Source organism: Etheostoma cragini, chromosome 5, assembly GCF_013103735.1.
Source record: "Etheostoma cragini isolate CJK2018 chromosome 5, CSU_Ecrag_1.0, whole genome shotgun sequence".
Classification (NCBI taxonomy): domain Eukaryota; kingdom Metazoa; phylum Chordata; class Actinopteri; order Perciformes; family Percidae; genus Etheostoma; species Etheostoma cragini.
Genome location: NC_048411.1, coordinates 19,644,394 through 19,659,483, shown reverse-complemented (window position 1 = coordinate 19,659,483; position 15,090 = coordinate 19,644,394). Strand labels below are relative to the sequence as shown.

Here is a 15,090-nt window from a genome sequence, read left to right as displayed (position 1 = left end):
CACACACACACACACACACACACACACACACACACACAAAGCATAAACAATCCTCTCAACTGAACATATCAAAGAAACACCTTGCCAAGTTTGGACTACAACCAAGAGACAGAAACATGGATTTCCAATCCCCTTTCAGATGAGGTTAAATCCCTCGAGGATGGCTCATTTTAAGTGTTGCATGTTTACATTGGGTGATACAGTCAAGTTTGCCATGTTGTCCAGGTTTTGCCAGACAAGAAAAGAGGTGAAATAATTTATCCTCACTTCTCTCACGTATCCAAACATGCATTGCAATTTCCTCCATTCATTTTGTAGCATTGTTTAATTGTGTACTAATTCTTGTAGCAATCATTCTTATTTCTGTATTGATTGGTGTGGATGCTGTATGTCAGTATAAATACTGCAGTGTTGTTAATTTTAATAGTCCATGAGCTATTGTCGGCACCTGCCAAGACTCATGAAGACACACATTCCCAACACCTCCCTCCAAGACTGGGTTTCCCAAAAGCCTTGAGACATCAAAGTTCATCACAAGTCCACTGTTGAGCAAGAATTAGAGACAACTGATTATGTTATTACTGCCTTTTATTTAAGGGGGAAAACACAGTTCTTGTGATAGCAGCAGACTCACTGGCTTCTTTCCGTTTGTGTGGAATCAATTCATAACAGATTGCCGTGTCACTTTTCTATTTTTCATGCAGCTGCTCCTATAAATTGACTAACTGTAACTAGGAATTCTTTATTCTTTTAGAATAGAAATCTCTCTCAGCTGGCTGGATTTTCTAGCTGTTGCATCATGGGTTAAACGCATGTAGACATCGGGGAGACAGAACACACAAGGGCGTTATTATAGAGAGCAAAGTCAGAGAGTTGTTAATTTTTTGGCTTAGCTACTACATTACAATAATTATCCACTGCATTGGATGTGTTCAGAAAGTTAAACAGTCGTACGTCTGTTTATATCGGGCTGCTTAAAAGACAGATATAGGGTGAGCCAGCCAGCCAGTTAGCAAGTTACTGGGCCAGGCAGCATCACAGCAAGACGGACATTTAAATGACACAAACCCTGAGTGCTGCCTTCAGTCTGAATGTTCTCCCTCTTATTTCACCCTGTGACTATGAAATGGAAAATTAAAGCCAGGATAAAAACCGGTGCTTATAGAATTTTTCAGAAGCACTGCTCCATTGGGTTTTAATGTCCATTAACCATGCTCAGTTGCATTGTCACAAGCAATTGTCTTATCTGCTAAAAAGCAGCCATAAAATGGAAAATTACAATATGTGCCAGCTATCAGCCAAGCTCTATGGCTTTGTGGTAATTTTCAATTTAGATAACAACTCATCCTGCCCATGAATATGAAAGCAGTTCTGAGTATGTATTGTAAAAGGGGAAAATAAGATTAAACACCTGCATGTCAAAAGGGCACAAACTGTTTTGACAGAAGATGTAAATGTTGACCCAGTAGTCTCAGGAATTACATGTTGCCAAAAGGCACAGCAGGGACACACGCTATAAACATTAACGTTAAGGTCAGATTGTCATAATGTTGATGAATTGAGGACATTTTTAAAAGCATTTTAAAGCAAGAAAGATGATTGAGTTAATAAAAGGAAAGTGCAAAACAGTTGGTGACACAGAGGAAATCAATTGAGACAAGTAAAAAGATTATAGCTAAATCAAATAAGCTCAATAAATCACTTCCATCCGTTGCTATCTTCAAACCTCTTAAGGTGCGATACATGCTGTTGATTTCCTAATGCCTCATTTTGTTTCCTGTTCCTCAGGGTACCTGTTGTAAGGAGTGGAGAAGGTTGCCATCACTACGTCCCTCCCGTTGATGTGGATGACATCTGTCACAGCTTGCAGGATGTTGAAGTAGAAGTGGGAGTCACCGGGAATGGAGCAGTTCAGGCGAGACTTGAGGAATGAGGTCCACTGCTTCTCTAGGACCCGGGGTGAGCCGCCTTGGTCGATCTTACAAACCCTGGCCACCCGAGGAAACACCACCTGAGAGACACACACAGTTGGAAAGTTACATTTGAATTGCTCGGGATTTTACATCCACAGTCTCTATATCACTTTTGCAGTCTCAGTCTAACTGTTTAACCCATCAAAAGTTTATTCCACTGATTTAGTATTGCACTCCTATACCTTTCCGGACTTATAATGGACAGTTAAAAAACAGATCAAAATTGTCACAGCAGAACCAAAGATATCTTCTTTTTCATACCATGCATTCGTTGCCCTTGTCAAACCCAACATCTATATTACCCACAATGGAACTCGACAGCAGTTCACTTGGAGATTCGAGTGTGTTGTGTTAGTAGCGGCTGCTAGCCTCAAGCAAACTTGTACCGTAGTCTTTAACCCCAACCGATGGTGCCTTAAGCAACATTACTTGAGGTAATTTGTTATATTTTGTGTAGCTCCCTCTGGAGCAGATAGTAAAGTTACTCCCCAAGATCTGTAAACAGACTTATATACGTACAATTGGAGTTCCCCTTTTTAAGCCAAAGGTTGGTTTAACAAAACTGTGACCAATGCATTCACTTTTTTGACACTTTGTCATCTTTAGTATATGACATAATTCCTTGCATCTGAAGATCCTCTTCTAGTTTTATGTTGTAAGCATAATAGCACAATTATTTCCTATAAAGATAGCCTTTCTTATTAGACTCATGGTCCATAAAACAAAAACAAAAAAAGATACAGATACACAAGACAGACATCAAATAAATAAGACAGCTATGCCAGTAATCCCATAAGAATGACTGGTATTGCAAAGCACTGAACCTTGGGTCAATCAGATGTGAAATGACAGAGTTACAAGAAGAATTCAGGCGACCGATACATTTATCCATCAGATTCCTTAGTAAAGCAGAGAATGTAATAACTCCTGCTTGACAAAACAATTGACTTGCACTACACCACCTTGGTTTTCTGAGTAAATTAGGCCAACAATCATTATAAGCAAACCGCAGTTTATTAAAGCTTGCATTTTGGAACTTGACCCACAAAGGGGCAGTGTGAAAAGCAGTGCAATATGCTTTAAAGACATTTATCTTGACAGTATCAGAACACCAAACGACTTCCTGGCGAGCATGCTAGCTAATATATGTACTGTAACATGCAACGCTGCCTATACATGTCCTTATCATCTGACATTCAATCTGTTACATGTGACCCAAATGCTTAATTTTACAACAAGCAGTTAGCACTTGCCCTGCCAGATGGAAAGATGGAAAAACAAGGTCCTTATCCTCTTTCATCTACAGATCATAACCAAACTCTTTTTGGCATTATATTTCACATTAGATTTAACACCATAATCGGAACATACTGTATATTCAACAACTCCTGAAACCCTGCACTGCTAGGAGAGTCAAGCCAAGTCATAGGCATGTATGAGATGGTTCACTAGCATGTTACCAATAATACATCCTGTTTTACACTGTCTTAGCTGGTCAGACAGGTCATCCATGTAAATATTAAAGAGGGCCGGTGATAGGTTCCCCCCCTGAAGGACGTCATTACCAACACCAAACAGAGTATTACATCCCCCCATTTGATCTGTATGCTCTGACTGGAATACCAAAAGGCCGGGTTTGTAATTCTACTATTCGGTACTCCTCTTCGGCTCAATTTCAAAAACACTAATACACTAATACACTAGCTTAAGCAATAGGTCTGTAATTATCCACACTTAATGACAGGCACCAAAGTAATGAAAAATAGAGAATCTGGAAACACCCCATAAGACATGAAGCCAGTAAGACAAATGGCCCATTTCAGTTGCTCTACAATAATTTGATCTGAACGGCTAGCTTTATTATCAGCTAGCTGTGTGAAAACTTGATAGATCTCATTGGCTGTGATTACTACTCTTTCAGTATTGTCGACATGGCCAACTTTGTGCGGTTAGCTTTTAACACAATTTAATAGGTCAGAATAATGTTTCTCCACAACTCAACTATGTTATCAGCCACAGAGACTCCCTCTACGTTGCATGGTAATGATGCACTGTCGCTCTTCAGAGCTCTCACCTCCTTCCAGAAGCCAGTAACATCATTACCTTTTCATAGAGTCCGCTCTTATTTCTTGCTCATTGTTTGTTGAAATAACAAGGTGCATATTTACAACTAACATTAATAGGCTTTTTATATAAACTGTTCAACACATACTTACCTCTAAATTTTCAACAATATTTCCATGACAACTGGGGAAACTCCTACTTATAATGATCATCAAAAGCTACATAACAGCTACTAAGTGTACCTGGAGGTGAGACTGTTTCCTCAACTGCTATTTCCAAAGTCAAGTATGAACTATGAATGTCAAAGGATAAAAAAAATGTTTAAATTTGATTCTCAGCGGAACACACCATGGTCGCTTGAATGAAAAAAATCCTTGGGAGACACCACAGTGTCTTAATCCAACAGTTCATCACTTCATAGCAAATTAAAGACACAGAAAACTTAATTGGTGTGTTAGATATGCTGTTAAAGTCGGCACCTGGCAACAGAAAATTTAAAATATACATCTTCAAATAAGAGACAACGTCGTAATTACATCTCTGCCGTAAGATCACAGAGTCAGTATTGTAATTAGTTGTTGTCACACTATACTTAACAGCAATAAATCTATCGCTAACCTGAAATTGTGCACAAGAGTAAACAGAGGGAATGGGAGTGAACATGCATTTAAACCAGATTTCTACACACATACAACTGCAGACAACCACACAAAAACACACCCTTACCCATGCGTACATTATGACCACTGCAAAATCCATGCATAAAAGCAAAGAGAACAGACATATGCATTCACTTAAACTTGTGCAAACACACACACCTACATTGGCCTGTTCACTGTGAGATTATATTGAGATGACAGATAATGTAATACACAGAACACGTAAGAATGTGGTAATTCCTCCGCTTTACATATACTAGTTTCTCAAATTTCTACCAAACACTGGCTTATATGTGTGTTACTTGCACACACACACACACACACACACACACACACACACACACACACACACAAATCTAGTCTTGTTAATTCACTTGTGTAATGAAATATTTATCCTTGTGCGTTTTCCCGATAACAATGTAACAGTCCAACATTAAAACTAAAGCACAAACACAAACTGCCACAGCAGATTGATCAATTTGCTATAAAGCACAAACGACTGCTTACATTGTCAGGGAAGGCCAATTTACTTTGTAATAATGATGAGATATCATTCACTAAATGTTAAATTGCTCTCTGCACCATCAGTTCTACCACCACACACATAATTATACTGACATTGCTTTCAAAACACCAAGCAGATTGAGAGGCCTGATCTGCATTTGTGCTCTGTATAACACACGTTTGTCACTTCTGGCAGCGAATCCATTATTTCTGGGCTTCTCGTTACCTCCGCTTGGTTTGTGTTCCCTCTCTTTCTCACCCTCTCTTGTGTGTTACCTTTAATTTATTACTGAAGAATTCAAATTGAGCGATTCATTTCCATAACAGATTTTCTCCTACCTGGTATCAGATTAAACTCTCTTAGGGCAGAGTCCAAAACTGAATTGAGAAGATTAATAGAAAAATGTCACTGTTACTGTAATGCATTCTTCAACCATTCCTCTTATACTCATAGTTTCCCAGACACACTTGGGTGGAATTCCTCTTAGAACACAGTAAGACAAAAAATCAAATGGGAGCACTGCCAGGATGGACATGGACGGGCAATTCAAGTGGTATATTTAGACTTTAAACTGGGATCTCCAGACATCCACAGATTTCCTTTTTTCTATTTTAGGTCCTGCATCCTGCCCAGTGTTTGTCTGTTGCTGAAAAATGTTTGGCCACTTTACAGCTCCTGAAAGCCTCCTTCCAGTTATGTGATACACCCATATCCTGTTAGTTTCCTCAGGCACTTCCCAATTCTCCCAGTAAATAGGAAGCCACCACAGATTACAATTCAAAGAATGGCAGAAGAATAGGGCCCATGCTTACCTTTCCCATTGTGTTGTACTCCATAGCAATTTCCCGAAAGAAGAAGTAGATAAAGTCCCCGTAATCGACTGCCTGGACAAAGTAGGGCTCTGTGGGGAAAAAAATATGAGTCAAAGTGACGTTTTTACTGTGACAAAACAGTTCTGACACCATATTTCACAGTGAGCCGGAATATCTGTCATATTATGCAGAAAAGCACCGACTGTGGGCCTTAAGTGCCTCAATCTATCATAAATCATATCAGTAAAAAAAATTGCTTGCAAGAAACGAGGGATCTCTCTATTTAGTGTTGACAGGTTGGACTTGTGCTTGTTTTTTCCCCAGGGCAAAGCAATTTCCTGGCTACATCAACTCTACCAGGGCAGGTAGGCAAAATGACTGTGTCAAACAGAGCATGCAGCATTAGCATACAATAAGTGCTCCAGCTCTTCATACCTAGACTCATACACAGAGGCACACATAAACACATCATAAATCACAAACACATGGTCAAGCATGCATTACAAAACACAAGTTTGTTTTCTAACTTGTCAGTCAGCATGGTGCTTTCCAACCTCAGAGACTTTGTTTTTGTGTCCCCTACTCACCTTTCAGCCATTTGGAGTCATGTTTGACAGTGCGCAGAGTTGGGCTGTCTCCAAGGCTACGATAGATGACCGCATCAATCGCTAAAAAGTCTGTTACAGTGGCCGAGTACAGCTTGCCATCTGGCCAGGGAACACAGAGACGGAAAGAGCAATCAGAGGAAAAAGTGAAGATGGAGACGGCAGAACGATGAAGAGAGAATAAAGGAGAGCCAGAAAGCAAGAGAAAAGGTAAAGAGAATAAAGTTCAGTCAAAAGAAAAACACATAAAGCCACTAAGAGATGCATGCTCTTTCTGGCTGGACACAAAAACACATTTCAGATGGCTCAGACCTGCAAAATGAATGAATCACTCAAACCACAGAGACTAAAAACAAGACAGTACAAACACTTCACCATGTTGCACATTTGTAATGGCTCAAATACACTTCAAATGCACCAACAAACACTAATGCCCTGAATTCACATTTACATTCTTGGAGTCCTACAGAAACACACACTTACACGCACGTACATACACACACATGCTCCACAGACCCAAACCACCACCAGCATGACCTCAGCCTGCCTCGGCTATAACCACAGTGGAAACTAGAACTACATAATTGAAAGGATAGCCGTCAGAGAAACCCTCTTGATTACTCAGTGCTTCCAGCTCCCTCCAAGCAGCTCTGCTCCACATTAACTGGTTAAGCTAGGCGTTTGCTCTTCTTCTTGGTTTTAAAAAGGCAGGGACAGCTCATCAATACTGCCATAAATCGGTTCACAGCAAATATGAATGGGACTGAACGTCTTTAGCAGCCTTTGGAAGAATCTCACCGTGCCATTGGAGAGCTGACTCATTCTGGTCCCATCAGTTTGTGACTTATTTTTAATCTTGTGATTTTGAAAAAAAAGTGAACGAGAGACAAATAGGAAGGCAGAAAAGTGCAATAAAAGTAGGAGAAAGATGATTCTGTTTTTGCTGTTACCATAGAACTATTGATGTGTTTCCAAAGGGCTCTATAAAGCAGTGAATTCCTGACGCACAGCGTCAGGAATTGTGGCTTCAAGTTGCTGATTTACTCGAGTGCACTATAGATTGGCTTTCATTATTCACATGTTGTCAGAGTATTGCCATTAGAATAAACCACAGAGTATCAAGAACAATATTAAATACAACCGCAACTAATCCTCTCGCTCAAATAGACTCAACTTTCCCATCTAGCTCAAACATATTCCAATGTTTAATAAGTGCAGATAGGAAAAAATTAGGATTAATATTTTTGCCTTGTGGCAGTCAATGAGTACTAGCACACACACACATCTATTTTCACCTCATGGAAACTTTGTGTGAGTTTCTCTCATGTTAAGCCACAAGAAAGGAATTGAAAATGATGATAGACGTAATCAAGCACTTCAAATACAGATACGTAAATTGCTAATTTTACATATACAGATGCATTTCATCTTACCAGCAAAGAGGGCAACATTGGCGTGCTTGGCGTCATACGGGCAACGTGCCATCCCACTGATATCCTCTCCCACAGCCTCTAGGGTGTCCATCTAGGGTCACAAATGAGGTGTAAGTTTAACAACGGGTCAGACAATGTAGAAATGTCAAACAAAACAATGGACTTGAAATACAACTTAGACAGGAAATGTTGTTTCCCAGTTGGAGGAAAAGATCTAGAGGAGGAAAGTGAGAAATAAGCTCAAATGTCAAAATGACAATCTATAGGCAATGCTGAGAAAAACCTAAAAAAACAGCGTTAAACTTGAGAAATGTGGTGAGTCATGATAAAATAGCCCCCAAAAAGCTGTGCCCAGCCCAAGAGTGTGTCCATCTAACTCTGACCTAAACTGATGTCCTGTGGCTGCCACTTTAGCGTTGTTCTGAGAGCTGTCAAAGCAGCCCATCTGGGGGTATCTGAAAACCTGTCATGGAGGGAGATTAACAAAAAACTAATATTTTCCACAGCAACATGTTCCACAGCATGAGTGGATGTGGTTTGCTTCCTCCTGCCATCTTTTATCCTTCAACTGTACTGGTATTAACGCTGAGTTTTAACAACCCTCAAGACAGATCTTTAACCATACTGCTGGACTTTCCCCTGCCCTGAGCTCTAAAGTTTGTGCTTTTGCTGTGAAGATGAAATAATTGTGCAGAGTCAAAATGGGTGAGCGCATGGCCCTGAGCGGGGAACGTGATCATTTTTTACTAAACCACAGTCTTTTTTGAATAGTATATCATACAGTAGTCATACATTTTGCAGCTTTTGTTTTGTGTTCAGAGCGTCTCCTTGGGCAAGACGTGTTCCCTGATTTGGCAAATTTCAGGAGAGATCCCAGTTTTAATTTGGCTTTCTTAGCACTGGGAGTGTACTACAGTTTATCCAAATTTACAGAAACTTTCAGTCCCACAGAAGTCCCCATTCCATTAGCTTTTTTGAGGCATTGTCCATTTTTTGTGAAGCACTATTGTACAAGTGTAGTTTATGACTTGTGGGATGATCTCTGTGAATTGGAATTCAAACAAGATATTGTTGTTTTGCAGTGTTGCAGTGCAATTGGGAGGGCATGGCAGAGGATCAGATATGGGTGAAAGGTCACTGTCATCCCACTATGGTTTGGCTTGTGTTCCCCAGCACGCCTTAGGACAATTTCTTACCCCGGCTAAAGACGGGAGATGATCACAAACACACACACAAGGGGAAGAAAAGCCATAGCCTACTGCACTGGCCAGAGGCTGAGGTCAGCCAACATTTCAGAACACAGGGAGATCACAATGTGTAGTCATTTTTCTTCTATATCTCTGTTTCTATGCTCTCTTACTCTACTTCCTTGCTTCCTCACTTTTTCCCTCTCTCTTGACAAAGAGGAGCGTAGCTTGCCAAGACTGCAAACTGCTTATGCCGCCCTTTCTGGTCTCTAAACAGGTCATTTTGTTTTCTATTCCTGTCTCGGCGGAAACGGTTATCATCTGCCCACTAAAAAGGTCACACACACTCCGGCGCAATACTGGAAAAGCCTGCCAGAGAAATTGTTGAAGCTGATTTGGCAGAGAAAATTACAAGTGACCTTTTACATCAAACACAGAACCACCAGCAGCAGCACATTTCTCGATTTCTCATTTCTTCTGTTTCTTCAGAAAACATAGGAGGATAATATATGAAGGCATGCTGGTTTGAAGATATTTATTGTTATTAGACAGGGGAGACTGTAATTATAGATTAGGTTGAGTTAATCATAAAGAACGTGAGTGGCTGAAGGTCAGGTGCATCCACTGAATCACAGCGTCTGGGTGTACAGCCCAACAGGGCAACTCAGTTAAGCGTGATACTTCAGCATTGTCTGTGTCAGCCACCTAACCCAAACAGTCCCTCCTTTTGTTGAACATCAAAAACACACTAACATATCTCTAACGCCACAGCAGCTAACCCCACCCCGCCATCTCCTCAGTTGATTTCACAGAGGCAGTGACCTCTGTCTACAAGGCTTGGCTGGCTGTCACTGATCTATTTCTGCCTTTTGAAGAGAGGAAGACACTCCCAGCCCGGCTGCAGATACACGTAAAACTCCAGTCTTCTGTTAAGTTAGCATAAGCGAAGAAACAGCAGCCGAGGGCTCACTTGCATGCTGTTAGCCTTGCCTTCAATATTTTGAAAATGGGCAATAGCAATCCATAATGCTGTCATACTGAACCACAACATGTTTAAACATTGCCATGAAGAAATTTGATGTTTTATCAGCCGGGTGGATTTTTTTACCTTGTTTATTTAACTTGTTGTTTACTCACTGCAAAAATAAGGAAGTACCGGTACTTCACCTTTGTAGAAGCACAATTCAAAGTCTGTGATTAAATGCTTGCTCTTGGGGAAATTACTGGAATTGTTGGGTTTTGTAAAAAATAGAGTGTGGTCTAGAACTACTCCATCTGTAAAGTGTCTTGAGATAACTTCTTTATGAATTGATACTATAAATAAAATTGAATTGACTTGAATTGAATCTACTGTAGCTTAGCAGACAAATGTACAGTAACCTTGGCTTGGGGTGCAGTGTATCTAGATTAATTAATTATTCCAACAGCTCAATTGTGTTTTCCATAGGCTATATGTTAATTAATTAGACAAACACAATGTAGATCCAAAACATGCCCATCAGGAGTGTTATAATTGGTTCAGCATCGGCTTTAGCACTCAGGGTGAGGGAAACATTCTGCTTCCCTGTATCTGTTGTTTTTCTGAAGACTCTTTTATGGGCTTTATTTATCGCTGCTGAGGGATTTGGGAAACTTGAATTTGAATTGTGAGGACAGACTTAGGGTAAACAGAGCCAGTGTCCCCCTTGTTAACTGTTAGCTTGAACGTGTTTCCTTCGTTTGTTTTTTAGAGAAACGTGTTTTTTACGCAAAACTAATTTCTGCGATGGCAGCAATTCTAAAATAATCCACCTGGTTCATAAATATGTCTCTGATTGTTGGTGTCGGAAAGGGTGGCCACAGACAGATAAATCATGATAAAGAAGAAAAATAAAAAGAATATATGTATATATTTATTTTTATAAACCCTGACATGTTGATACATTTTCAGATGCGTGTTCTACATTTTGCAGCTGAGTTGAATCCCTCCAAGTTTCTTTTGTGTGCAATTCATATTTCCAACTCCCCAACCTCAAGGTCAAGTGCACAAGTTCACACCTGAGCAAGGAGCGGTTGTGTAAACTTAACAAGGACACATCTCCCTGGGAGATTAATAGTCATGGCCCATTTCTCTGCAACCTGTTTCTGAGCCCTGGGAGGATGAACCCACTCCCTGATCACCTTTAACACGAGACCATGAAACATGAAACATGAGTCTTTGCAGCTGTTGAATGAAATGTGTCATTTTAACCAACAGAGGAAGCATCTCATTTATCTGACCCTTCAACTTCAAAAATGATAGATCTTTTAGAACGAGAATTGTGAACAAGAATTAAACAAATATAACATTAATTTGATGAATGAAGTGCCCTGACTGACTATACTGTATGATATTGCCTTTCTTTGTAATAAACATTACGTCAATCATCTGGAAATGCTGCAGTACAGAAAGTGTGGTTTTCCTCGTCTTGCTTACAATAAATCCCTCTGTGTGCATTCATCGTATTTTAAATGCAAAGACTTGGCACAGATGAAATTTCCCTGTACACCTCGGTCCACCAGTATCAAGTCGAGGATGCATCACCTGGGACCCACTGCCTCCAAGCCTCCCTACTGATTCCCCCCGCTTCGCCCGGCAACAGGCGATGAAACTGACTCCAGTCATATATCAGCCCAGCTGGATAGGGAGTTTATTATTACAAAACAGCAAGGGAGTGACAGAGGGAGAAAGCAACAGAGGGAAAGATGGCGGAGTGGTGGGAGCAATGGAGAGGGAGAGGAATTAAGCTGGCAGTGGAAGAGGAGAGAGGGGGGAGAAGGCAGGGAGGATGAATAGAAGAAGAGAGGGAGTTGGGTGCTGTGTGTGTAGTGTCCAGGGAGAGAACTGTGCCAGGACTGCCAAGGTGTCTGCCTGTGTTTTTTCTGTGTGCATGTGTTTGTGTTGATACTGTAGTACCAACACAAGGTGATGGGCAGATAACGAGATGAAGCTAATGAAGAGAGAACATTGGTAGGTTTGTAAAAAAAAAAATAATCAAAAAAGTCCGACAGAGGTAAAAATAAAGCGGTAACCAGGCAGTCAAGGTGTTAGAACAGAAGACAGCGTGGGGTGTTGCTGGTTTGGGCGGGAGCCCTCCCTGCCCCCTCTGTCTCCCTCCACCTCTGCTCCCTGTCCTTCCCTCCCCCTCGCTCTTGCAGCGCTGTTGATTAATGTGGGATGAGGCTGGCCCCGAAACAGAAGCTCTTTTCAGCACTGTCACACTGGGGAGATGGAGAGGCAAACTGTGGCCAAGGTGGATTTGCCACAAATACACACACAAACACACTTTTGACCAGGCAGAGTGGATGAGCCCAGCACACCATCAAACGCCTGGTTTCTGCCCAGAGTGGCTGCCAGCCTGCCAACAATCTGACTGTGTGTGTCTTATGATTTGTAAAATGCGTGTGTTGTGTGTTTGCACAGTTGTCAGTGTTTGCATGGGTGCATGCACGCTTGTGTTTTCTTTCCTTACACATTCACCCAGGCATTTGTATGTGCATTTATGCATTTGTGTGCAAGTGGGCTGAGGTCATCTTGACAGTACAACAGTTTAAATGCCGTCATAGCATAGTCATGGCTTACTGATTCAATTATTTCCATCTTATTTACCTAAAATTATAACAGTGTAGTCAGTGGAATTTATTTTTTAGGTATACAGCAGTTGCAAGCACATTGAACTGATTCACTAATATACGCAAGGGCTAATTGGACTGAGGAAATTCAAAACATAGAAAAATACTTTAAAAAAAACATTTGAATTAAACAGTTGTACTTCATCACATTTGTATGAACAGATGTCTGACTTTTGACAAAATGACAATCTTTTTCTCATTTATTTTGAGATAGCATTAACATTGCCCATCATGTGCAACAATTTATGTACAGCATGCATTTTTATGTTTGCACAGGCAAGTGTGCATATGTGTATGCATTGCTATTTTACCAAGCCCTGCTGTGTTTTACACAACACTTCCCTTTAACTCTACCAGACTGGCAGCAATATCAGTGCAGCAACAGCTAAAACACAAACCTTGAAACCATAACTGAGGGGCTATAAAAGCTCACCACGCCTGATAAATGCGGAGACATAAATTCCACTTTCCCCGCAGGAGAAGTCAGTGAATTGAAAGATGTCCACTCTGTGTGCTTAGCATGCCGAACCACAAAGGCAACGGAGCGGAGGTGTCTTGTTTGTCTGGTAAACAGATCTAGTGGACCAAAGCAGGAGTTTTCCCCACAGGCCACCTTGATAACATCTCTGTGTGCTGTGACCATCACATCACATCCTTACAAACCAAACAATAACAGCCTTCAGGAAGGAACCTCGGCAGAGAATGTTCTTACTCTGTGTGATCTTTCATTTCTTTCCTGTACAGTGTTGTTCATTTCTGACTCTTCTTGATGACAGCTCATGGTTACTCTACAACGTGACCCCTCCAGATACTTTATGTTGAAACCACATTTCCTGCACAATTGTTAGTTTTGAGCACATTTCAGGCCTTAAGGTTTGATACAATTTTCGTAATTTTCCCATTAAACTAAGCTATTTCTTTGCAGTGGCATGTTGTGCTGTCCTAACACTAGGTCAGTCCAGCTGCTACACCTTGCAGAAGTATTTAAAATTGTCTCATGAATGACCTAAGATTTACTTACTGTAATGTAATGTTGCTCACAAGCATCAGAAAAATGTATGTCTCTAGGGAAGGAAAACATTTTGTATTTTCAGCAGCAGTTTGATGATAGCCCATCTGCTTTTTTATGTTTGTCTTCCTGTCTGCCTGTGTGTCAATCTTTGTTTTTCTCTCTATGTCTCTCTCTTCTTGAGATATTTATATTTATTATCTATTTTGTCCATCAAGTCAATCTTGACGTCTACCTGCTCTCTTTGTTGAGCCAATGTCATTAAGCTGCATCTTCTTCTTCAGCATGTCTTTGCTTTTCCTGAAGGAATCTTGAAACTATTCCAGACAGGCCCGCATGAATCCAAGGCCAGCATCTGTTTAAGGTTGTATCGGATGTTAGGACTGCGCCTTCAATTTGTTTGTGTGTGTATTTGAGTGTGTATGCAAGAAGGTAGGTAGGTAAGTTTCTCTGCTTCCAAATCGAGCGTGTCAAAGTACACCTGGTGATACAGACATTGCTGAGTTGTGAAAGTCATCCATCTATGTCCATCACTTCATAGCTCAACCTCTGTATGTATGTGTGTGTGTGTGAGTGGTGAGTGTGTGGATCCTACCTTGTAGGTTCGACAGCACGGATTGAAAGCATTTGTTCCGCAAACAAACAAGGTGTCATCATTTTGCTGTAAGAGGACTTTAATGAAATTGTGACACTCATCCTTCAGGGAGGGCAGGCCAGTGGAGACAGAAAGACAGAAAAAGAAAGAAGAAAAGAAGTTCATGGTGACATTAGTGTCTTTTATAATAGACACTTTCACACTGAATGCAACAAGAGGCCTTTTCTTTTCTTTCTTTCGTTTGAAGAACAGAATGTAGTGCTCTACAGGCAAGTGAGAGGCACGTGTAACAGACATCAAGCATATAATCCTGAAATGTAGCATTTCCTCATGGTACATTACAAGGACGTGTTTACCTTTTAATGCACCTTACAAGAACAATTATTAAATCATTATTGATTTTTCACAGTTTTGTTAGAATGTCAAGAGAAAAAATAATTATATTGCTATTTAATATAAAGATTCCGTGATTCTAAAGTTGTGACAGCAGAATGTTATATGAACTGCATGGAGTGTGTTATTGAAACTGCAAAGTCTTTCTCTGTGTGTGTGTGTGTGTGTGTGTGTGTGTGTGTGTGTGTGTGTGTGTGTGTGTGT

General features: G+C 40.6%; 1 protein-coding gene across 1 annotated transcript in view; it reads right to left on the bottom strand.

The window, feature by feature from the left end:
- The window catches only part of sema6a (sema domain, transmembrane domain (TM), and cytoplasmic domain, (semaphorin) 6A), a 104,089-nt gene that overhangs the window by 31,152 nt on the left and 57,847 nt on the right, over positions 1-15,090 (bottom strand). Inside the window, exons 6-10 of the mRNA XM_034872269.1 lie at positions 14,494-14,595; positions 8,052-8,142; positions 6,601-6,720; positions 6,014-6,102; positions 1,773-2,011 (exon numbers count right to left, since the gene is read on the bottom strand). Coding sequence (XP_034728160.1) covers positions 1,773-2,011; positions 6,014-6,102; positions 6,601-6,720; positions 8,052-8,142; positions 14,494-14,595 — 641 coding nt within the window. The remainder of the gene's footprint in view (positions 1-1,772; positions 2,012-6,013; positions 6,103-6,600; positions 6,721-8,051; positions 8,143-14,493; positions 14,596-15,090) is intronic.